At 42.6% G+C, this 25,795-nt stretch overlaps 1 protein-coding gene across 1 annotated transcript in view; it reads left to right on the forward strand.

Annotated features, from left to right (window-relative positions):
- Positions 1 to 25,795, forward strand: part of LOC144499054 (dedicator of cytokinesis protein 4-like) — a 386,914-nt gene that overhangs the window by 287,989 nt on the left and 73,130 nt on the right. Inside the window, exons 35-38 of the mRNA XM_078221109.1 lie at positions 2,420 to 2,568; positions 12,232 to 12,318; positions 12,463 to 12,567; positions 18,489 to 18,630. Of these exons, the coding sequence (XP_078077235.1) occupies positions 2,420 to 2,568; positions 12,232 to 12,318; positions 12,463 to 12,567; positions 18,489 to 18,630 (483 nt within the window). The remainder of the gene's footprint in view (positions 1 to 2,419; positions 2,569 to 12,231; positions 12,319 to 12,462; positions 12,568 to 18,488; positions 18,631 to 25,795) is intronic.

The raw sequence follows: 25,795 nt of genomic DNA on the forward strand, positions 1-25,795 counted from the left end.
CCATTAATATTGAATATGTTTAAATTAAAATTTCCACAATGCAGCTGGGGTCATAAATTAAATGGTTGCCGAGGGCATGGACCATCAGCAACAAAATGGAGGTGGAACAGCCAGTTCAAGAAAATGAGTACTTTTTACAGCATTTCTTGTGGACTAGAAGGTGCAGATGTGCCTCCTGGCACTTCAAGGAGACCTTCAACACCCCCCATGTCCCCACCCGACCTCCCACCCCGTGGCCTCTCTCTCCCTCTGCGTTGCACAATTCTGTCTCTCCTATAATAGCCTCTTTCTTCCCTCCCTAGCTGACCCCTAAACCAAAGTTCCAATCAGTCCCCATTGCTGTGTGTCTCTCTGCTTTCCCATCCAATCAAACTCTGATCTTGCGCAACCATCCACCTCCGAACCGCTTGGGCCTCTGCTTCTGCTTTCCAAGCTGGCAGCCGGCCAGCCTACTGCCTGGCTGGAAACGGAAAAAAAAAAATGATAATTATGTCCTGCTGTTAAATTTAGCAGGCTGCATGTCCCCAGCCTTGCTAGGTCTACTCTGCACTCACTTGCTTCCCTGCCCTCTGCCTGTCACCTTGATTCTGCACCTGAGATTCTAGACCATCAGACTTAACCTAAAGATGTGGTCAGTAAACAGGTGGTTCATTCATAACTAGATACTATACAATTCATCGTCAGTCATTGAGCCAAGGCTAGTGGAAAGAGGTAAAATTACATGTACTCAACAAAACTGTACGTGAAATCTGATTTACGCTTATAGCTAATGACACTGAAAGACAACATGGTGATCAGGAAAAGAGGCAAAGACTGGAATTTGAGAAATGTTTGACTAGAAGAGCAAAAGTAAAGAAGGGAAAGCAGTAAAGGAAATGTGCTGACCACGCAGTGAGATTTGAGAAGGGTTAGGTCTCGGAGGTGACAAAGGAGGATAGAATGGCTCGCTGTAATGATGATTGCAGAATCCCAAAGGGGTAACCATGGTTAATATGCTGCCATTTCCAGTTGGAAAGATGTTTTGGATGATTTTGATCCAGATGGTCTTGTTCTGGGCAGGATAGAAATTGAGACTGAAGAAATTTGGACAGAATGGTGACACATGTGGATGAGATTTTGCATAATGATAATGCTTTTGAGGACCTTGAAAAAAGAAACGGGTCGTTTTGGATTATTATTTGGAGAGTACAGAACTGGGTGGTTTTTTTTAAAACAGGAGGACAACAACAGTTGATGTGATGACACATATTTCTGGCTGCAAGCCAGCAGAGCATTGATACTTTCATGGCATGATGATTTAGTTACATATTATACTGATATGTTGTTAATACGAAAGCCCCTTTATCTGCTGAGAATACGTACAATGCACTGTTCATCATATACTCCAAAGCAAATATTGACCATCCCATGGATTGCACCCTATTAAAGTTACTAAATAATTGCATTTTATCCTAATGTTTATATGCATGAAAGAGAGAAGCTTTATTTCTGTGACACTTTCTCTGGTTACATGGAGAAATAGATTTTGAACTTATCAGAAGATTTGTGACATTTTTTGTTCTCCATGTATTTGACTGTTCAGAAGAGTCTCTTCATATCTCAGCAAAAATAAAAGTTATAATTCTCAATATTTTTCCAAGTATTACAATGAAGTATGATTGCCTCTCACCCTGAGAGGATTTCTACAAGCAACAAGCTAAATCAGACTATTATTTGTTTATCTATGAACCATAAACATTTTTGGACCTCCTGCACATGCTTATTCATGTGAAAGAGCCCTTAACAAGTCATGAACTGAATTTATTTTTAAAAGATCACCAAACTTGGGAATCGATAACACATTTCAATAGGATGTCCAGTTTTGTTTTATTAAAAATGAAAAATATGCATTTATTATTTTTAAATACAGTTCATATTCTACGGATATTATAAAAGCATATTACTACGGATGCTGGAATCTGAAACCAAAAGAGAAAATGCTGGAAAATCTCAGCAGGTCTGGCAGCATCTGTAAGGAGAGAAAAGAGCTGACGTTTCGAGTCCAGATAACTCATTGTCAAAGCTTTGGTCATCTGGATTCGAAATGTTAGTTCTTTTCTCTCTGCAAATGCTGCCAGATCCGCTGAGATTTTCCAACATTTTCTCTTCAGGATATTATAAAGTTTAATTGGCTGAAAGGCATAGATTCCCTCTTCCAGTAGGCTGGTTTCTTGCTAAAGTCTAATCCAAGATCGTATGACGACATAGCAACAAATGATTCCACTTAAAGAGACAAAATAAATGAATATTGCATCATTCATCAACTCCATTTTAATATTCTGAAACATTGATATCTTTATAATCTAATGTGATTTTTTTTTGTAACTTCACTCATGGTTTCTCATCGTTGATACCTGTTCAACTCTATTCTGTAACGCAGAAGCTGCATACACTCTGCTGTTGTATGATGAGCTCCTGGAGTGGTCAGAGAGGCCACTGCGAGAATTCCTTCATTACCCAATGCAGACTGAGTGGCAGCGCAAGGAGATTCTTCATCTCACCATCATCCAGAACTTTGACAAGGGCAAAGTAAGTTCATCAACTGCAGTTAGTGTCTGCATGCTAAGCTGAGCTACCTGCCATTGCATTTGAACTCCACATTCTGCAATGCAAAGCGGATCACAAACATTTACCTACCCTCTTCCTCCTTTCCTATTTTTGCTGCCCGGACACTCTATCCAATTCTCAACCCTATCATTCACACCTTTTTTTTGTTCAACCTGTCTTAACTTGGGGCTCGGGTTTACCAGTCGCAAAGTTCTAATCAAATGTTGCCAATGTGTTTATTAATTATTGCTGTTTGTGTGTTTTTAGTTTTGTTGCCGTTTTGCCCGGTTCTAGAATATACTACGGATGTGAAATTTGATAGACTTTACATGCCTAAAGAGGCAGATGTGCAAGCTGATCATAAATTTATGCCTTCTGCAAGGCATCTCCGTCAAATGTATATCTTTGTTTGTACTTGTGTGGGAGTTCAGGCACTGGAACATTTATTCATATCCAGGATGCATCATCTCCCCCGCTATTCTCCTGCCATTTTCATCATTGATGGCTTTTCTCTCTTCAATGTTCACTGTCTGTCTCTGGGCTGTAATGGAGTCAAAAGTTATGGCACATTTATAGCAGTTGAATTTTAGAACTTGCTCATTTTTAACCGCCAGTTGCATTCTTTGGAGCTGTGATTATATATTGCATAACTATAAAAAGCAAATTGCTGCGAATGCTGGAATCTGAAACAAAAACAGAAAATGCTGGAAAATCTCAGCAGGTCTGACAGCATCTGTGGAGGTAGAACAGAGTGTGGATGACCCTTCGTCGGAGCTGTGAATTATACATTGCAGTTCCTATAAAATAAAAGTGACTCTTTTGTGGGAATTGGTTCAAGGTCCTTAAATTGATATTTTTAGTTATTAAGGTACATTTCACCAATATGCCTTGTTCTCAGACAATATTTGCAGCGCTAAACAGCTGGCCCACCAACTTTTCTTCTTGGCTCCCAAGTTAGCTGATATTGTTCTCTCCCCTCATGTTTTGCTCCCTCTTCTTCAAAGCTGTAGTCCTCACATGCCTCCTCAAAAAACCAGCTTCTGTCCTTAAGCTACAGCCCCTTCTCCAGTGCCCTTGTCCTCTTCAAAGTTCTTGAATATACTGTTGCTTCCCAAATCTGCTCACTTTTCCAAGAACTCCATGTTTAAACCCCTTGAATCATGTTTCTACCTCTGCTGCAGAGCCGAAACTACTCTTACCAATGTCACAAATGACACGTATGTGACAGTGACAAAGGTAAACTAACCCGCCACATCCTCCACCTATCTGCAGCCTTTGACACATTTGGTCTCACATTCCTCCTCCTACATTTCTCCACCATCATTCAGCTAGCCTGGGCTGCATTCACCTGGTCCCATTCTTACCTATCCAGTTGTAGCTTTCACAGCACTGTCTCAGATGCCCCTCCAGTATCTATCCCTGGCTCCCTTCTAATTCTCATCTCCATGCTGTCCCTCAGTGGGATCATTTGAACGCATTGGGCGGAATTCTCCCAAAATGTTGAAATCACGGGAAAACTGGAGAGCTTTTTTTTCAGTGGGAGTTCACACTAGAATCTCCCACACTGTGCACTGCAGAGGCCACCAGCGTGAATCTTATTAGATTTCAGGGGACGGGGCCAGATGTCTGACACTAGCGGGCCTCTGTGCATGTGCAGTGACCCCGAACTTACAACCTCCTGTTTGCTGGCCAGCTCGATCTGTACCTAGCATGGGACCCCCACAGTGCTGCCCCCCCACCCCCAAAATCCCCCCCCCCCCGACCATTCTCGGCCCCTGTCCTGTCCCGTCCCGTCCCGTCCCAGACCACCCCAACTCCAGCCACCCCCTCCCCCCTGCAGTGCCAATCCCCCCACCCCTCTGCAACCTTGACGCAGGCTGGCACTGCCAGAGTGCCCATGCCCAGGGGCACCACTCCTGCCACCCTGAGGGGCCCTGATTTGCCCCCCCCCCTCACCTCCCACTCCAGTGGGATCAGGCTGCTAGCTCCCCGAAAGTTGGGAGCTACTCTAAACCCCGCTGGAGTGAAACATTCTGGCGTGGTGGGAGAGGCTAGCGGGCCTGGAGAATTAAGTCCTGGGCCCACTAATAGCGCTTAAATGATATTTAAAATTTCGTTTAAATGCTAGCCCTGCCGCCTGCCGATTTTTAAAATTTTCCAGCGCTGGGAGACGCTAGCAGGACGCGAACACTCGAATCCCTGCGAATCGCCTCCCCGCGCGATTCTCCTGGCCCACTGCCTAAAAACCTGGCACAGCAGGATGGAGAATCGCCCCCATAGCATCAGTTTCCGTATGTACTCTGATGACCTCTAAACGTACTTCATCACTGCTTTGTTTGACAATTCCACTGTCTAAATAATCCAGTGGTTCCCAAAGGGTGCAGCGCGCCACACTGGTGCGGCGAGAGAGGATGGCGGGAAGATTCAAGGACAATCAAAGAAGCATTATATAGAAACCCGTAGAACTTTCCAGATTTCATGCCATCTCTCTTTGTGTTAAGATTTAACACCAGTGTGGCGCGCCGCACCCTTTGGGAACCATTGAAAGATGGCCCCACCATAAACTCTTTCCAAAGCCTCTAATGTCATCTCTCTGCCTGGCAACTGTTTGAGGCTAAACCAGACATTTTCCACCCTTGGTGCTATATTTGACCAGAAGATAAGTTTCTGATCAGATATCCACACCATCATGAAGAACACTTATTCCCACCTCCCTCACCTGAAATGATTTCCTGCCCAATTCCTCACCTCCCAATGTTCCCTCCTTATCTTCTCTTCTGCTAAAACACAGATCTGTGCCTTTGTTGCCTCAGGACTTGATTATTTTAACACACTGCTGGCTGGCCTCCCGCATTGTATACTCTGTAACCTCAAGGTCATCCTAAACTCTGCTGTCCTAGCTTCCATCAATTCATGTTTGCTCATAGCCCGTGTGCTCACTGACCTGCCTTGGCTCACAGTTAACCAACACGGCATTTTTAAAATTTTCAACCTTGTTTTAAAATCCCTCCTCCCATGGCTTTGTACGTCCCCCAGCCCTAAAACCCTTGACAATCTCCTCCAATTCAAACCTCTTGTGCAGCTCTGATTTTAACTGTTCCACCATTGGTGGCCCTGTCTTCAGCTGCATTGCCTCAAGGCTCTGAAGTTCCCTCCCTAAACCCCACTACCTCCCTTTCCTCTTTAAGTTGCTCCTTTAAAACTGTCCTTTTGCCCAAGCTTTTGATCGTGTGCCCATGAAATCTCCAAATATGGCTCCATGTCAAATTTCTGTTCTTTAATTATCCTGAGAAGCACCTTGGGATGTTTTACTGTGTTGAAGGTGTAATATAAATGCCATTTGTTGTAATGAGTGAATTTTCTCTTGAAGAATGTGCTTTTCAATTGAACTGATATATTTGCAACTGCAGTTAGTTCATGTTACCAGTTCATTCATAAAACGCTGTATCGGGAGAGGTTTGCGGTTCTTAAATCGATGCTTTTCCTTTGGGTTCTGTCATCCAATGAAGTGTAGCAGTTACTTGTTTACTTTAAACTCAAACCTTTCCAATTTTCATGCGAGTACAACGGAAGATGAATGTAATGTGTTGGAAATTTTAGATTCCCAATGTTGGATAGCTATTCTGTTGTTGCATCTTTGGTATTATATGGCTAACACTCGATTGTATTGACCCCTAAAATGCCTGCAGTACAATGTATGTGCATTAGCTATCTGGTCAATGAAACTAAAGCAACTCAATTTTATTTGTGCCTTTTAGTTAGTTTTGTATGTTTATCTTTTGTGGGCTTGAACTTTAGGAATCTGTAGGAAGGCAAAGGGACATCTGGTAAGTGGGAGGCTTTCAAAAGTGTGTTAACCAAGGTTCAGGGTAAGCACATTCCTCTTAGAGTGAAAGGCAAGGCTGGTAGAAGTAGGGAACCCTGGATGACTCGGGATATTGAGGCCCTGGTCAAGAAGACAAAGGAGGCACATGACATGCATAGGCAGCTGGGATCAAGTGAATCCCTTGAAGAGTATAGGGGGTGTAGGAGTAGAGTTAAGAGAGAAATCAGGAGGGCAAAAAGGGGACACGAGATTGCTTTGGCAGATAAGGCAAAGGAGAATCCAAAGAGATTCTACAAATACATAATGGGCAAAAGAGTCATTAGGGAGAGAGTAGGCCTCTTAAGGATCAACAAGGTCACATATGTGCGGATCCGCAAGAGATGGATGAGATCCTAAATTAATATTTCTCCTCAGTATTTACTGTTGAGAAAAGCATGGATATTAGGGAACTTGGGGGCATAAATAGTGATGTCTTGAGGAATGTACATATTACAGAGAAGGAGGTGCTCAAAGCCTTAAAGCGCATCAAGGTAGATAAATCCCCGGGACTTGATGAAGTGTATCCCAGGACATTGTGGGAGGCTAGGGGGGAAATTGCGGGTCCCCTAGCCGAGATATTTGAATCATCGATAGTCACAGGTGAGGTGCCTGAAGATTGGAGAGTGGCAAATGTTGTGCCTTTGTTTAAAAAGGGCTGCAGGGAAAAGTCTGGAAACTACAGGCCGGTGAGCCTCACATCTGTGGTGGGTAAGTTGTTGGAAGGTGTTTTGAGAGACAGGATCTACAGGCATTTAGAGACGCAAGGACTGGTTAGGGACAGTCAGCATGGCTTTGCGAGTGGAAAATCATGTCTCGCAAGTTTGATTGAGTTTTTTGAAGGGGTAACTCCTCAATGAGGACAGTGCAGTTGATGTCGTCTACGTGGACTTTAGCAAGGCCTTTGACAAGGTACCACATGGTAGCTTGTTGCATAAGGTTAAATCTCACAGGATCCAGGGTGAGGTAGCTAAATGGATACAAAACTGGCTTGATGACAGAAAGAAGTCTCACAATACCAGGTTAAATTCCAACAGGTTTATTTGGCAACACAAACTTGCGGAGTCTCAGGCTCCTCCTTCAGGTGAGTGAGGAGTTGTGTTCACAAACAGGGCATATACAGACACACATTCAATTTACAAAATAATGGTTGGAATGCAAGTTGATGACAGAAGCCAGAGGGTGGTTGTAGAGGGTTGTTTTTCAATCTGGAGTCCTGTGACCAGCGGTGTGCCTCAGGGATCGGTGCTGAGTCCACTGTTATTTGTCATTTATATTAATGATTTGGATGAGAATATAGGAGGCATGGTTACTAAGTTTGCAGATGATGCCAAGATTGATGACATAGTGGACAGTGAAGAAGGTTATCTTCGATTGCAACGGGATCTTGATCAATTGGGCCAGTGGGCTGATGAATGGCAGATGGAGTTTAATTTAGATAAATGCGAGGTGATGCATTTTTTTAGATTGAACCAGGGCAGGGCTTTCTCAGTTAATGGGAGGGTGTTGGAGAGAGTTACAAAGCAAAGAGATCTGGGGTACAGGTTCATAGCTCCTTGAAAGTGGAGTCACAGGTGGACAGAGTGGTGAAGAATGCGTTCAGTATGTTTGGTTTCATTAGTCAGAACATTGAATACAGGAGTTGGGACATCTTGTTGAAGTTGTACACGACATTGGTAAGGCCACACTTGGAATACTGTGTACAGTTCTGGTCACCCTATTATAGAAAGGATATTATTAAACTAGAAAGAGTGCAGAAAAGATTTACTAGGATGCTACCTGGACTTGATGGATTGAGTTATAAGGGTAGGCTAGATAGACTGGGACTTTTTTCTCTGGAGCCCAGCAGGCTGAGGGTGATCTTATAGAGGTCTATAAAATAATGAGGGGCACAGATCAGCTAGATAGTCAATATCTTTTTCCAAAGGTAGGGGAGTCCAAAACTAGAGGGCATAGGTTTAAGGTGAGAGGGGAGAGATACAAAAGTGTCCAGAGGGGCAATTTTTTCATACACAGGGTGGCGAGTGTCTGGAACAAGCTGCCAGAGGTAGTAGTGGAGGCGGGTACAATTTTGTCTTTTAATAAGCGTTTAAACAGTTACATGGGTAAGATGGGTATAGAGGGAAAAGGGCCAAATGCGGGCAATTGGGACTAGCTTAGGGGTTTAAAACAAAAAGGGCAGCATGGACAAGTTGGGCCGATTCTCCAAATGGCACATCTCTGTCTCCAATTCTCTGATGACCAAGAGCCTAAGGTAAACCGATCATTACCAGATAAACCTCGATGACTCTATGACTTCCTATATCTGTTGTTGCATCAGCAGATTTCTCCTAACCGATTAGGATAACCCAACCAACCACAATCTCTTGGCATTTGTAGCTTGAGTTATATGAAAATTATGTATAGTTGTATATTTTTGTCTGCTGTCATAATTCTGTCATAATGGCTAGAGCCATTCGTCCATGTGGCTGGTAGCAAGCAGGGTCAGCTCAATTGCAAATGTATTCACAGCTGCAGCAGTAGATTTTGTTGCGTGCAGGGAGATCACCTCGCAATGGGACTGGAAGATCTGCTGATTGAGAAAATTTAAAGGGATGCAGACAATTATAGGGAATCAGCAGACAAAAATCCTTGCAGCCTATGGAAATGTTCAGACATTTCAACAGATTGGTGCAATCAATAGTGCAGCAAAAAAATGTAAAAGGTAACAGGCCAAAAATGAAAGCAAACCCTAGATGTGGGCGTGACTCTGCCAGTATGTAAATAAGGCAGCCCAGCTTCCCAATGGCTGCTGGTGAACAGGAAGCTACCTGAAGTACTTTCCAGGAGGCTCATTTGCTAGTCGTCATCCCTGGGTCAACATTGCAGTATCCCTGCAGAGAAAGCTGACCTTAACTCATTGGCCATGCTGGCCTAATAGCACATGTTAACTGTGGGTGTCCATGAAGCAAATGGCACATCTGTCTCCAATTCTCTGTTGACCAAGAGCCTAAGATGGACTGATCATTACCAGGTCAGTGTGTCAGGGCAGGTTGATATGGTTGGTTACAGCTCGGTGGGTGCAGCTTATGAGGTTATGCAGCTTGTTGATCACCTTGGCATGCAATATTTCATGCACTGCCATATGAAGCATGGCCTACTGTAATTGGGGTGACTATGAAGAATGCTTGAGCACTGCAGTTAGTCAGATCTTCACAAATCATTCATATACCATGAGTCTGCTGCCAGAGCCTGCTTTTAGGAATTTGTGCCTGTCCACTAGGGTATGTGCACCTTTCTCTATCAAAGCAGTTCTGAGGATATTGGCGCGTGGACTGGAAAGATTGGATACGTGGGATTGTCATTGGGGAACACATTGATGGTAGCAATGGAGATGCGAAGGGAAAAAAGTCACAGATTAATTTCCACAGAATGTTCCTGAAAACAAGGGGCCCGAGAACATTTTAAAGATCAAAAATTGCCTAAAACTTGTTGGTTGAATCTTCTCACCTTGCCCTTTGATGTCACTGCTGTATATTCCTCAATGCCAAATAACCTTGAATGTCACTTAACTATCAGTGTAAAATGCACCATCTGTAATGTACAATCAAGCATTGATAAATTGGGTGCACCAACTTCAATGGAATGTGATATGTGGTGTGGTGTATAACAGGTAGTAAAACTGTCTGTATTGTGCAACCACTCCAGATTAATTTCCACAGGTGATCTTCAACTTTTCCTGCTTCAAGGGACCACATAAATTGGGGCATATGGTAGATGACAAAGATGAACATCACCCCTACATGAGATAGACAGGGAATCATTGGTACGGACCTAATTTTACTCTGATGTAACACAGGCCATTCTTCATAAATGGAAGCAATGAGCAAAAGTAGCTTAGAAAACCCAAAGGGAGAAGGTTATCTGCACTCTTAAGTCCAGGCCCTTAAGTCTGAATTACAGTCTCTTCTTGCAGACTGGGCAGAATGTACTTAATTGGTACCTAACTACTCAAGCATGAAAGCTATTTACCTTTTCACCTTTCGAACACAATTGATCCTATTGGTAGTAACTTCATTAGATATTACCCTTCAGCTCATTGCAAGAAAATCCCTTCACCAAGGAGCAGTTTATCAAAACCGTAACTGTACCATTGCTGACATACTGTTAACAAAGAACTAGTCATCGTGGGAGACATCAATGCACACATTGGGGAGGGGGTCATAGAATCCCTACAGCACAGAAGGAGGCCATTCAGCCCATTGAGCCTGCACCGTCAACAATCCCACCCAGGCCTTATCCCCGTAACCCCACGTATTTACCCTGCTAGTCCCCTAACACTAAGGGGCATTTTTGAGCATGGCTAATCCACCTAACCCACGCATCTTTGGAGTGTGGGAGGAAACCGGAGCATCCGGAGGAAACCCACGCAGACACAGGGAGAATGTGCAAACTCCACACAGACAGTCACCCGAGGCCGGAATTGAACTCGGGTCCCTGGCTCTGTGAGACAGCCACTGTGCCGCAAATCACTTGTGTGGTATCATTAGTGGGATTAAGGAGGCTAGTAGCAAGGCCCTCTTATCACAAAGTGTGTGAAAAATAAGCTGAACAACGCATAATCTTCTGCGAGATAGACAAGCATAAAACATCCTTGATGCTTCCTTGACCCAAGAATTGATATCCGATTCTTATAATATAGCCAGTAACCAGACTAACAGACTACCACAAGACACAGCAACCCCAGCTTGTACAGGGACGTGACTGGAGTTTAACTGACTAAAACCATACTGTTGTCCAGCCAGAACCACCTTTAGCTAGCAGGGCATCTGCTCTAGAATGGGAGCAATATTGATACCCATTGATAAGTCAAAGTTCTATTAATAGAGATAGAAAATAGGAGTAGGAGTCGGTCATTTGGCCCTTTGAGTCTGCTCTGCCATTCAATGTGATCATGGTTGATTCTCTATCTCAATGTCATGCTCTCTTCCATACCCCTTGGCACCTTTCGTGTCTAGAAACCTATCTATTTCCTTCTTAAATATACTCAGTGATTTTGGCCTCCACAGCCTTCTGTGGTAGAGAATGCCATAGGTTCTCACCATCCTCCTGAGTGAAGAAATGTCTCCTCATCTTAGTTCTAAAAAGGTTTGTCCTGTATTCTGTGACTGTGACCCCTTGTTCTAGAACGCACCCCCACTTCCACACCCAACCCCCACCAGGGGAATCATCATCCCCACATCCAACCCTGATACAATTTTATACGTCTTTCAAAAGTGGTCTGGACAAGAGTGTTGTGAGCTTGTTTTGCTCAGGTATCAGGTGATCGAGTCTGACACACAGGCCGGAATTTTACCGGAACGCCCGCCCCGAAATTGGGGTGGGCGAGGCTCGCAGAATGGCATTCTCCATTGGTCTCTGGTGGGATCTTGCGAGCCTTGGGTGGGCGAGGCGGTAAAATTCCGGCAACAGGGTTGACTAAGTTCTGAAATTCCATCACCTTGCATGTTCTTCAGGATGTACTTTGACTTGACAAAAACACATTGTTTACCTTCGCCCACACTCCCACGTGAGGAGGCTAGGCACTGCATGGTCATTAAACAACTGACAAGTGTGGAGATGAATCCTGGCTTGACGGACAGCAGGTACCTGACAGCCATTATACACTCTGTCCAATCTTCCTTTCCACTCGATTCAGTTATGGCGCTATATCGTGAACTTTGTTGGCTTTCAGCTTGTCATCCTAAAGAATTCTCAGCACTGATAGAATACAAAAATGGAATCTTTTGATTTTCTTTTTATAGTGTTGGGAAAACGGAATTATCCTTTGCCGGGAATTAGCGGACCAGTATGAGAGCTTCTACGATTACCGCAATTTGAGCAAGATGAGGGTAATATATCATTTAGCAATTATCCTTCAAAAATACTTAACATATAGCAAGTATACCATTCAACAAATTTGATATCAGAATAGATTGGTAGTACAACATCTGATCTACATAATACGCAGTTTTATTTGTGCATTGATTCATCAGATGATGGAGGCTGCTTTCTATGATAAAATAATGGATCAACAGCGCTTGGAGCCCGAGTTCTTTAGAGTTGGATTTTATGGGAAAAAATTTCCATTCTTCCTAAGGGTGAGTACATGATATAAAATGCATGCAATTTAAAAATAGAACGTTCATTTGCCAAATATACAATGTAAATGCGTAAAGGTAGTAATTAAAGTTTAGCGAATGGTTCATTTGTTAAAGTATTTGTTAGCAAATGATGAGTTTTGACAGTATAATAATTGCCCAGAAAGAAGAGCATTTGTCTGACTAAGAAGTATTGCATTAATGTGATGTGTGGGCTGATCAGTGCTGAGTATGGTATGCTGCAGAATCAGGAGGGGAAAAAAAAAAGATTCAAAGGTAGATTCTCAAACACCAAGAACCAGCCTTTTAATTATGGAGTGCAAGGTGGAAATCTTTGGACCAATTTGACATGAGACATAATTTTCCCCACATGATCTTGAATCGCAGTTTTGTGCTGTAAGTAATCTCAGTTTATACAGATTAGTAAAGCTGTTATTCTTCGCCCCTATGCAAAATATTTTATCCTCTTTTACATATTGGGGTCGATTTGAATGCACTAGACTGCTGTAAATGGAACAATAATGGCTTCAAAATGGTCTGAGCACCCCATTAGCACTGGCAATGCGGCCATTCCGATAGTAAAAGGGACAGATCACCGAGTGTTCAAACTACCCCCTATTTCAGGTGATTGGTCTCCCTTAATGTGGAGACTGGGTCCTGTGACATAACCAGGACCACCGATAGAACATGTGCAGTGGAGAGAAGAGGGGAGGGAGACCCTGCAATTGCTTTAGTGACCCCAAGAGGAGCAGGAGTTATTACTCTGGGTTCCAAAAAAAATAATCTGGGCAGCTGCCATTCTCATTGAATGTTCTCTTTAAAATGTACTTGCTGTGTGTGGCCACTTCTTTTCAATGCAGTGTTTTAAACTTTTTTTTGCATGGCCACACACACGTATCAATTAACATAAAACAAGACCTGCACGGTATCTTCTAGGTTGCTGCATGGATGTGTGTTACATCAGCTTGGCGGAAAAGCTAAACACACCAATCTCTAGCCAGCCTCTCCCATCCCACTCCCGCTGCTACATACAATTTACCCTGCCAGTGGTAGTAGCTCCAGTGCAGTTTTAACAAGGCCAAAGCCACAAACTGTCTGAACGTATGGATTGTTGCCTCATCCTCTAACCAGTCGATTGGTTAAAGGTCAAAACCTACCCTGCGTATAAGAATAGCTGTAGAAATACATTCAACACCAGGTTAAAGTCCAACAGGTTTATTTGGATTCACGAGCTTTCGGAGCACTGCTCCTTCAGCAGCAGCGCTCTGAAAGCTGATAATTCCAAATAAACCTGTTGGACTTTAACCTGGTGCTGTGAGACTTTTTATTGTGCCCTCCCCAATCCATCACCGGCATCTCCACATCGTAGAAATACTTAACACAACAAGTGATGCACCTTTCTTCTTTAAAACCTTAACTAAGAATGTTGAGAAGTATGGGAGATTTAAGCTCCTACTGATATGGGATTACATCCTCCATTTTCCACGCAATGAGCTCTGTATCCCAGTTGTTCCATTGTGTGTGTGTGTGGTTGGGAGGGGGGAATGCAAAATGGAGCCATCAGCCTGCAGCACTTGTGGGTACTGGCAAAGACCTGGGAGCAAGTCAACCCTTCAGCTTCCCATCTGCAGGTGGCATGTGATACCGGAATATCCAAAAGCAGAGAGAAAAACAAAGCATTTTCTCCCCAGCAATAAAATAATCTAAAATAAGTCGATGACTGTGCCCTTCTCAGACACCAAGTCAACTTGGCAGCTGCAAGGAGATCAGCGTTGAACATCAATCTGGCAGCAGGCCAGACTGAGGAAATGATGCGTGGCACAGGAGGATTAGAAACTGAAAGGCAAAATGACAATTGGCCTTTATTTAGACAAATTAAGATTTTTTTTTTAATTATGGAGGATGGATACAATGAAATGACAGTGCCTCATATTGGTAATGATCTCCTTAGGTTTATGTTAGTTTGCAAAGCAGAAATCTTAACCACTGGAATTGTTTTTTTTCCGAAAATATCCCAAACCATTCATAAACAAAATGATTGAATATAATGAAAACCACTTTTTAAATATTATATATGTATCTGGATTGGTCATGGTAGATTGCCCCTTAGTGTCTAAAAAAGTGTAGAATAGATGGATTAGCCATGATAAATATGTGGGCTTACAGGGCTAGGGCAGGAGAGGGCCTGGGTAAGATATTCTGTCAGAGAGTTGGTGCAGATTTGATGGGTGAATGGCCTCCTTCTGCACTGTAAGGATTCTATAATTCTCTGTACGCCCATGTCTATTGTCCTTTACATCATTACATTTTGCAGATTTTTTGCTGCATCCCCGTTGTCTTTAAACCTAAAAGCCTACTTGTGTATGAGTTTGTGGGTGGATTATTAAAGCCCACACCAAATATGATTAATTTAGAGCGCATTGGTGTTGACCCCTTATGTCAGTGCTAGGTGTTATTCTAATTGGAAATCCATGTTTTATGGAATAATTTCAGCTCTTTCGAATAAATTTTGAATTCTGAATTCTCATTTCTATTGTGCGTCCCCACAATCAGAGCAGCACGGAATTGTTAATTTTCAGCTCTGATCACTCAAAATGGAAAACAATATATGTTTTTTTTTTAAAGGGTGCATTCCCTGTTGTACCTGTTAATTCTCAGATACTTTCAACCAGTTTACTTACTCCAAGGTTTTACCCCGGTGCCCTTATTTGCAAGGTGTACAAAGGACATACACAAGTAAAGATTCAACAAGTTTATTAATAATAACACTATTAACCCTTAAATTACCCACATAAAACAAGAGGATACCCCAGATTCAAGTATACTACCCGTAAAGATGGCTTGGTTAAACTGCAGGCCCGATTCTCTGAGTCCCTTTGGTCTGTCGTCACGAAGGTGAGTCTCGATGGCCGCTTCTTCCTTCCTTCCTTCTCTGGTCAGTCTTCCGAATGGTCACAGCCGTCTCCCCTGTCGAGTCTTCGCTGCTGTGAGCCTCTGAGTGTGTCCCTTTATCCCCAGCCTGCTTGCCTTTCCAGAAACTTCTCTGGCTTCTGGCCAATGAGGTCCCAGGAGGGGGTTCCAATACCCAGTGGGTTTCTTGATGTCTGCCTGACAGGACACCAGGGTCCGCCCCCCAGGTGTCCATCTCCATGTTGTTGAACTTGTTATCAGGTAAGCTTTCTACAGGATCTCTTGGTGACAGAAAGTCTGGCCCGATCTGGGCTTCTAACAATAGACCGATGCATTTCAATGAGGTGCCATGATCTCCTGCTAAGTCTCAAGTAGAGTGTAACGACCTTTGATGGGTGGTTGATGGGTCAGGCTCAGACACATTTGTGTATTGTACAATTGGCCTGCCTGAGGTTTGACTGTGTTTGATTTCAAAATGCCCAATTCTTTAATTTAGGATATCCAATTTTATCAGCCTTAAAACTAGGCCCTGTTTATATCACCACACTGTTTTCCCTTCCTGTGGTGTTTTTGATAATGAGAGAAGATAGGTGGTTGACATACTCCGAGGCCTTTGCCAGTGATGCTCTAAAACTGGTGGTAGAAGATGAGAGACTTGGTGTTCCCAACTTCCAAGTGTCTCCAACTTCCTTTTCTCCATATGGAGAAATATCTGGTTCTAACTGTAATCTGCCTGTAGATCAAAAACACGGCTTGTAGAAAGACCAACATAATTTATTAGACCCAACATTGTAGGTTCTCTTTTTAATTAGCCCTTCTGACCATATTCCTCATTTTGTTCTCCAAAAATGCCTCTTCAATCCATTTAGACTATTTGCTTCCATTAATTTCATCAGTAACTTATTTCTTAGGTTCTTAACCCTTTATCCTTGGCATCTTACTTTTTAGCTAATGCCCCTTTTACTTGAACCATTCGCCAGATTAGCTTTGCGAATCCATTTGTAATTCTGATTGTGATCCTAATGCAGTTGGCACCATACTACAATCTTATGCATAAACATCACTTCCTACTTCAGGAGTTATTTTCTACCAAGCAGAGTACTCTTTCACATATATGGAAAGCCGTGAAACCTGAAATTTATGGTAGTGACTGACTCCATTAGGGCATTAGATTCATAGGCCCCTGCCCAATTTTGTGCAGGTGGGCTTTGCAGTCCATTCAAAATGGTACCTACTGCAGCCACAAATAGATCTGGGTATATATTTTTCAAACTCTCCGGCCTCATTCAAACCTCATTGATGGGTTTCGCGCTCAGAAACTGACCCACTTTGGGAGCACACTTCATACAGTGATTTCTTTAAATCGTGTGCGCACCTCTTCAAGCAAGGTGACAGATGGATCTCTTCCACAAGACTTCACTGTTGAAGTGGTGGAGGAAGAAACTGCTGAAAGTTTGAATTGCAGATAAGGCCTCAGGATTTCCAAGGACTGCTCAATTGTCCACTTGGAAGTTGAAAGTGTACGCAGCGAAGTTCAGTTTCTACCCAGGAGTATCCCAAAGCCCCAGGTCTGTCAAGTGTGGTGAGAGACTTTGGAAGTGGCCTGTTCCAGGAAGATCACAGGCAAGACTTGAACACACTGCAGGAAACTCTGTTCGTTCAGGAGCAGCAAGGGGAGTACGGTACTTCGGCTCTCCAGCTTTCTACACTGCAACAGCTCAGCCTCACTGAATGGACAACCCCACCTCACGCTGTTATTGGAGCTGAAATTGCAAGTACTCAAGATCCATGGTCCTGCAGTTAAAACATTTCAAGTCTGGACAATAAGGACACCTGCCATCATTAAACTTCCTTTGAGCTGCTGAGAAATGCAAGTTGAAGTTGAACTGTGACATCTTTCATCTGCTACAATCCAACTTGTCTGTGTCATCCTAACTCATGTTTCTTTTCCTCTGCACCATGCTCAACAACCGCAGTGCTTGAAGACTCCTCAGGAGTAGATTCATTCTGAGGAGGTATTGTCACGTGCTCCATCACTCCTAGACAACCGGCTGGCTGGGTTAGGATGAGGCAGAGGGATAGGTACATGGCCAATACCGAGCACTATGGAGCAGTTACATGCATAGTCTGCCTCCTCCAGCTCTTATGGCCACCAGTAAACCCTGCTCCCCTCAAGTGATCCACCCCCCCACCTTTGGGTCCACAGGCAAAGGTCAGAATGTTTCCACCGTTCACACCGGCAGGATTTTCCCATCCTGCTACAGTGAATGGAGATTTGGCTGGGTGCCAAATTCTCCAACCTCGTTGCAGCGGGAGGGTGGCATGAATGGCTGATAAGATCATGCCCAAGGTGTCTGTTTCTGTATGTCATAGAGGCTGGTCACCCTGGTGATATGTGCTGCCTTCTGTCAGGCTGTCACCTCATCTGCTTTATTGCACCTCTCGCCGCCACCACCACCTGCTCTGTTTTGTTGTAGGTTAATTGGGTTAGCTTTTGTTCAACTTAATCTTCCATGGCTTCTTCTGAAGGCTATCTAGTTTTCTGAGCTTGCATAAATGACATGCTGCATTGAAGTGCGCAGTGAATCTACACACTGCATGCTTCTTGCAGCACTCAACCACATATACTAGTCTGGAAAAAATAGCAAAAGCTTTCCCTGCTTCAGTCCAGTCCTCTGCTCAAAAGTAACCCAGAATAAAAGCCTATGACACGAAGCTGCACTGAACTGCTCGTTACTAGTTAAGCTGCAGGGATAACCAATTGGAGGTACAACAGAAGACCAGTGGACATTTCATGGATGATCCTCTTTCTCCTGCAGGCGATTGTGAATGTGTTTTGTTGTGAACTCTGTTAAATAGCTTTATAATTGTATATGCAGTTACTATCGATCTCACAAAGGCACTCTTCTGTGCCTTCAAATCACTGACAAAAGATGTATTTTCCTTAGATTGTGTCATACTGCTTTAACTGTCTGTCATATAATTGCTTCCTCATCTTTCACCCCCAACAGAACAAGGAGTTTGTGTGTCGAGGACATGACTACGAGCGATTAGAGGCCTTCCAACAGCGAATGTTGAATGAGTTCCCACATGCGATAGCTATGCAGCATGCTAACCAGCCTGAGGAGACCATTTTTCAGGCTGATGCACAGTGTATCCTAAAAACTGACTAGAATTGGCCATAAGTGAACCTGAAGGGGTTTTATGCTCGTGAGTTGTCTTAAACTTTATTAACTGTTGTATGAAAGGCACATAGATTTCATCTTGGACATTATAGTATGTAGATGTATATAGTATGTAGATGAACAGGAATCAGAAAATATATCCAAGACATATAATCTATTACAAGAATTATCTTTCTTATAGAATTTTATTTTTAGAAATGCTTTGTTAGTGGTTAAAATATGAAGGATTTTGCTCATTTTTGAGTAATATAACTCAATACCGTTACAATTCAGATTGCCTGACATAACTGCATGTCAAGTAGAATCATGTGCTTTGATTGCAGAAGTCTGTCATCTCAGCAACTCCTAGCAACAGAACATAGTCCATAAAACACAAAAGGTTAAGTCATCAGAGTCCATGGTGTTGAAGGTAGTATATCGGCATGGATAGAGAATTGGCAGAAAACAATGAGTGGGGATAAGGATTTGTTTTCAGGTTGGCAACCTGTAACCAGTGGGGTTTCACAGGGATTGATTCTGGGATCGCAACTCTTTACAATATAATTGCCTTGGAGAAAGGAAGCAAATGCACTGCAGCCAAATTTGATGACACAAAAATAGGTGGAAAGGCAAGTTGCGAGAGGGATGCAAACAGTTTACAAAGAGATATTGATAGGTTAAGCAAGTGGGCACAAAGTTGGCAAATGGAGTATAATGTGGGAAAATGCGAAGTTGTTCATTTTGGAAAGGAGCACTTAAATGGAGAAAAACCGCAGAAAGCTGCAACACAAAGGGACTTGGGAGTACTTGTGCATGAACCACAAAGATGGCACACAGGTGCAACAGGTAAGCAGGAAGGCTAATGGAACGTTGGCCCTTGTTTCAAGGGGGGTTGGAGCATAAGAGTAGGGAAGTTTTGCTGCAACTGTACAAGGTACTGTTGAGACCACATCTGGAGTACTGAGAGCAGTTTTGGTCCCCTTATTTAAGGAACAAAATTATTTCATTGGAGGCAATTCAGAGAGTGTTCACGAGGACGATCCCCAGTTTGGAAGGATTGTCTTATGAGGAAAGGTTAAACAGGTTGGGACTCGACTTATTGGAATTTAGAAGAATGAGAGGTGATCTCATTGAAACATATAGGATTCTTAATGGGCTTAACAGGGTAAATGCTGGGAGGATGTTTCCCTTCATGGGAGAGTCTAGGACCAGGGGGCATAATCTCAGAATAAAGGGGTGCCAATTTAAGACTGAGATGAGAAGGAATTTCTTTTCTGAGGGTTATGAGTCTTTGGAACTTCTCGTCACAGAGAGCTGTGGGGGCAGAGTACTTATGTAGATTTAAGGCTGAGTTGAATAGATTTTTGATCAGTAAAGGAATAAAAGAGGAAAGAGCAGGAAAGTGGATGTGAGGAATGTTGTCGGATCAGCCATAATCCTATTAAATGGTGGAGCTGGCTCAAGGGGCTGAATGGCCTATTCATGTTCCTATTTCTTAGTGTTATCCTGTCCACGCTGGTCAACAAAGATCGGACTGCACTACACGGGCAGCACGGTGGCACAGTGGTTAACACTGCTGCACCACAGAGCCAGGGACCAGAGATCGATTCCCAGCTGTCTGTGTGGAGTTTGTACGTTCTCTCCGTGTCTGCATTGGTTTCCCCTAGATGCTCTGGTTTCTTCCCACAGTCCGAAAGACGTGCTGGTTAGAGGTGCATTGGCCATGCAAAATTCTCCCTCGGTGTATCCGAACAGGCGCCGGAGTGTGGCAACGAGGGGATTTTCACAATGACTTCATTGCAGTGTTAATGTAGGCCTACGTGTGACACTAATAAATAAACTTATTTGTAGTCATGTTGGCCAATAATCTTTCTTTTTTTAAAACAAAGTACAAATTCTGAAACTTGCCAACAATTTAAGAGTGAGACAGTGGCTGGAACATTCCGGCTGTCCACGCCGGCAGGATCTTCTGGCCCTGCTGACAGCTCACCCAAGCTGCAGGTTTCCCAACCACTTTGGGGTGCAGTCAATGGGAAACACCCCATATAGGTCTTGGGGCTAAAGGGATATGGGGATCAGGATATTAAATTTGACCAGCCATGATCAAAATGAATGGGGGAGCAGGCTCGGAGAGCCAAGTGGCCGACTTCTGCTTCTATTTCCTATATTTCCATCAGCCTTTGTGAATGTAAAAATAATTAAGATTATTTATTCATTTTCCCTAGGGGTTTAAAGACGTGATATGACACACACTATGTCACAGATCAACATTAGATACATATGAAGGGGGAAAAAACATGATTACAATCTGGAATTATTTCAGCCACTTTTGTGGCTGGCCTGTAGTTTCATAAATTTAAGTAATGCTTTAGCAGGAGATGAGGTCCTGAAACCAGAGCATTCTCAGTAAGCTGTAAGGCTTCTTGAATTTGAATTGCCAGGAGATCGGCTCTGAGGTGTACTTAAAAGTTGAGACAGGTTGGGGGAGAGCCCTTCTCCCACTTTCAAGGTACAAGGCATTGTCATCTTGCGCTGATTTGATAGTTTAGATAATGTTTCTTATGGGATCTGACCCAGAGCAACATCTGTTATTTTTAAAAGCTGGTAACAAACTTGTGCCCAGTTACAAGTCCAATGTCCTTCTCCAAAGATTTGTGGGGGTATGTTGGACTGGTAAATATCCTGTGTTGTGGCGTTTCACACCTTGAGAGTTTCAGACAGCCAAGGTCTTTGTGTTTGGGATGAGAAGCCATCACAATGCAATAAAAGATTGATGAGATCCACCTCACCTTCATCTAACACCCATTGAAGCTTAATACATCTATTGTCTAAGATGAAGCAGAAAGATGAGTCGGCTGGTATGTTATAGTCTATCTGTTGATGGTCCGTCCTTAACAAAGGAAATGTGTGAATTTGACAAGTAGCTATGATTGTCCACATTTTAATTAGATATTTGCTTGAGTTTCAGGACTGTCAGGAGCTGGCGCTGAATGCTGCCAAGTTGCATGTTAAATTACAACCACATGGAAAAGCTTTTGGTGGCCACTTTCTCAAATCTCGCTTTAAGCTTGATGCCTGCACTGAGCATAACGCGTAACTATCAGAAATGCTTGAACTGGACAGTTTTTGCCAATCAATGTAGGGAACTTTATGTACCACATGTTTTGAGTGCCGATAAAACAACAATAAATCTGCACTTTTCCACATTGATTGGGGAGACGATGGTCTCATGGTATTATCACTAGGCTATTAATCCAGAAACTCAGCTAATCTTCTGGGGACCCAGGTTCGAATCCCACCACGGCAGATGGTGGAATTTGAGTTCAATAAAAGTATCTGGAATTAAGAATCTACTGATGATCATAAAACCATTGACGATTGTTAAAAAACCATCTGATTTACTAATGTCCTTTAGGGAAGGAAATCTGCCATTCTTACCTGGTCTGGCCTAGAAACTAAAAGCGGGAGTAGGTCATTTGGCCCTTCGAACCTGCTCTCATATTCATTTTGATCATGGCTGATCGTCGAATTCAATACCCTGATTTTACCCCCTCTCCCCCCCCCAACTCCAGAGCCACAGCAATGTGGTTGACTCTCAACTGCCCTCTCAAGTGCAACTAGGGATGGGCAATAAATGCTGGCCAGCCAGCGACGATGTGGAGATGCCAGCGTTGGACTGGGGTAAGCATCAGTGCTTGGTGTGTTGGTGAAGCTTACCCCAGCCAGCGACATCCATGTCCCACCAATGAATAAAGTAAAGTATTTGCAAACTCGTGTGGATTTTTTGAAGGAAACATTTGTTATGCACAGTGCAGTTCATCAGTTGACTGTCCACCGTTGAAAAGGTGTTTTTCGAATTTAATCACATGCTGAGTCCTGTGCTATTTTCTGAAAAGCAGCAAGTAATGATGTGGCAAAACGTAGATTAGATCTGTTCTTAAACTGGGTATCATTAAATAGTGCGATGATTAAAGATAGAACACTATCCCAGCAGTAAAAATAGCACAAAGCAGATGGCAATACTTCCTGTTAGAACGATATTTCTTGAAATGAAATCTCGAGCAGATAAGATTATTAGTGGATTTTCTTAATTTGTGATTCCACCCCCCGCAACCCCAGTCTGTGATACGTGGTCAAATAATACAAACAGAAGTTAATATACAAAATGGCTTTGTTATAAGTTATAGGAATGTAAATTGCTGCCACACTCTTTCTCCTCCCATGAATGATCATACTGGGAAGGCAACAATACCAATTTTTTTTTAGAACATCCATATTTTCTGTTTTCGAACAGATTTCAGAATTTTATTGGATGTAACCCATAAATGTAATTCTCAATGCACTGATGCACTCTATTCAAAGTGGAACACATGCTATTCATGATGACATATTTTTGTCACTAATCATGTCATCATAGTTCACACTGCAATGATTTTCCATTTAATAGCTTGTTTTGTCAGGCAAGTGGGCTTACTATTAATACGAAGGAATATATTAGTGAAGGTATATGCAGTGCCCTTGATAGCGCTGCAGTATTTTCCTTCTAATTACCAACTGCTATTCTTTGCCAATCATAAACCCAGTTTGATTTGGGTTTTGCCTGTCAGAAAAACAGGTTGACAGACACTTCCAGCTGAATCCTAAGGAAGTATATTTTCATGCTGCAGGCTACTTTTACCGGAGACACAAAACAGCATGTTTTCCAAATTAATTTTGATACTGTCTTCAAGGATTAATGGCTAAATGGATTTTAGGATAATTTGCTTAAGTGCTTTAAACCTTGCCAGAATGCAAAGTTTGAATAAGGGCACTCAACGCATCCATTGGAAAGTCTAGTCATTATTGTAAAAACTGGCTTAATCAGGATCAAATAGGACTCATTAATACAGCTAAATATTTAAAATTTTGAATCTGATTTTTCCACATCTAAATATTCCTTATTTGGGAAATGCAGGAGAGTAGTTTCTTGAGTCTGAAGTTCACCTAGTTCATCAACCGGCTTAGATCACTGTCTGTGTGGAGTTTGCATATTCTCCCCATGTCTGCGTGGGTTTCCTCCAGGTGCTCTAGTTTCCTCCCACAGTCCAAGGATGTGCGGGTTAGGTGGATTGACCATACTAAATTGCCCCTGGGGGGGGGGGGGGGGGGGGGTGGCTAGCTAGGCTAAATGCATGGGATGAGGGGGATATGGGTGGGATTGTGGTCGGAGCAGACTTGATGGGCTGAATGGCCTCCTTTGGCACTGTAGGATTCTATGATCAGTTTAGCCCAACCCTCTATTATTACATTTTGAGTTGGTGTTGCAGACTAATCATGGTCGTGAATCATAAATTGCTGACACTTGTCAGTACATGTTGGTGATAGCTGGCAGCGCCTGGTTTGATGAGCCCAGTCTAATTTACCAATGTTTCCTGAATTCCGCAGACAAAATCAGGCACAATTTTACCTCTAAGATAGCCAAAAATGTGTGACGTGAATCCTTAACAGAACAGCAGAATATTGGAAACTCTCTTCAGCCATGTTTTGCTGAATTGAGAATGTTTCAAACTGAGGAGGTTTCTACAAAATTCAATCCAATGTGGCAAGAGAATGAGAAATTGTCAATCTAGATACCTTTGGATACTTCAACTTCACTTGTTTCTGCCACGTGTATCCCACACCAATGCCTTTTCTGAACAATACCTCCTGCTCCCTTGAAACACCACACTTAACATCCTTGTCTTATATCTTAACTGCACAATCTTCAGTTATCTGAATTCTTTGTGCATCCCTTTCCTTTACTTCACCATTGTTGGTTCTCAGCTCAACATCTTATCTGAATGACAGCACTTCTGAAGTGTGGCACTCTCACAACACTACAGAGGTGTGTCAGCCTAGATTATGCAGTCTAATTTCTGGAGTGGGACTTCAATCCACAAGAAGGTGCAACAACTGAACCTCAGGAAAATGTTAGGAGTAAAGTTTTATAGTCCCAAAATGAGCCAAACTGCAAGCCCATTTGAAGAACTATGATTACAGGTTATGATTGTTTTAGATAATGACATGTATCAAACTAGATGACATTTTAAAACTCAAACCAAGATGTGTTACTTTGCCAAGTGAAAATTGAAAAGTCTGCAAAAGACACTGACTCTTTTGATGTAACTGTTCAAAATACAAAGTAACGGACAGTTTTATTTTAATTTGTTAAAGGGGTAGTGATGCATTATATGACTGAATCCCCCACTGAAAGTGACGTTTTTTTGGTTGGAATCAAATAGAAAGCTTTGTCATGTTTATCTTATTTCTCTTAAAAGCCCGGATTAAATTTATAAGCATCAGTGAGGAATGTAGTGTTCATTTGTTCTCTGTTTGATTATGTGAGTCTGTTTACCATTGTTCACTGTGCTTGATTAATTAAGCCTGGGTGTAGACTCAGAGAAAAGTAAACAAACTGCAAAAGTTGCTGGAAGCAAAGAGCTGGAAGCTCAGAACAGATACTTTAAACTTGTTACAGTTATAAATAAGCAAGCAGCATCTCTGGCGCATGAAATTTACGACAAGCAATTAACATGTTCATAAGATGTTTACTTGTTTACATGTTTACTTGTATAGTTTAAAGATGTCCAAACTAAAACTGATCCACTATCCATTGGATATGAAGTTTGTCTCAGAGATTAATAAAGGTTACACATCATGCATTCACTTCTTCAACTAAGACCCATGCACACTTCCGGAGTGGAGCACTGTGTAGTTCAGGCTATGTCAACATCAGCATGCGATGGGTTAGGTCTGCTGCTCTTCTTGATATTTAATTTATTCAGACATTCCTCTTCGTTCCTTTGATGTATACCCCTGCCTCTCCATGGCATTTGTGATCATTTCTCTTGTTGAACTGCATCTCTTCAGTAAATAAGTCGCTACAGCTTTTTTTGAAAGCACAGTTTGTAGAGTCCATTCTCCTTTCAGGACTTGCAATGTTACATATTTAACGACCGTTCGAACATAATTTCAACTGTAATATTTTCTCACCTACATTTCTAACAAAAGCACTGCGGCTGAATGGTCAACCCTTCTATTCTTACAGATATTGAGGGTCAAACTGCGCGTAACCAGCAATTCAGGTTTTAACTTCAACCAGAATGGTTAGTTTCTTGTGTTTGCATTCCAAAGGA

The sequence above is a fragment of the Mustelus asterias genome, chromosome 9 (assembly GCF_964213995.1).
Source record: "Mustelus asterias chromosome 9, sMusAst1.hap1.1, whole genome shotgun sequence".
Taxonomy (NCBI): domain Eukaryota; kingdom Metazoa; phylum Chordata; class Chondrichthyes; order Carcharhiniformes; family Triakidae; genus Mustelus; species Mustelus asterias.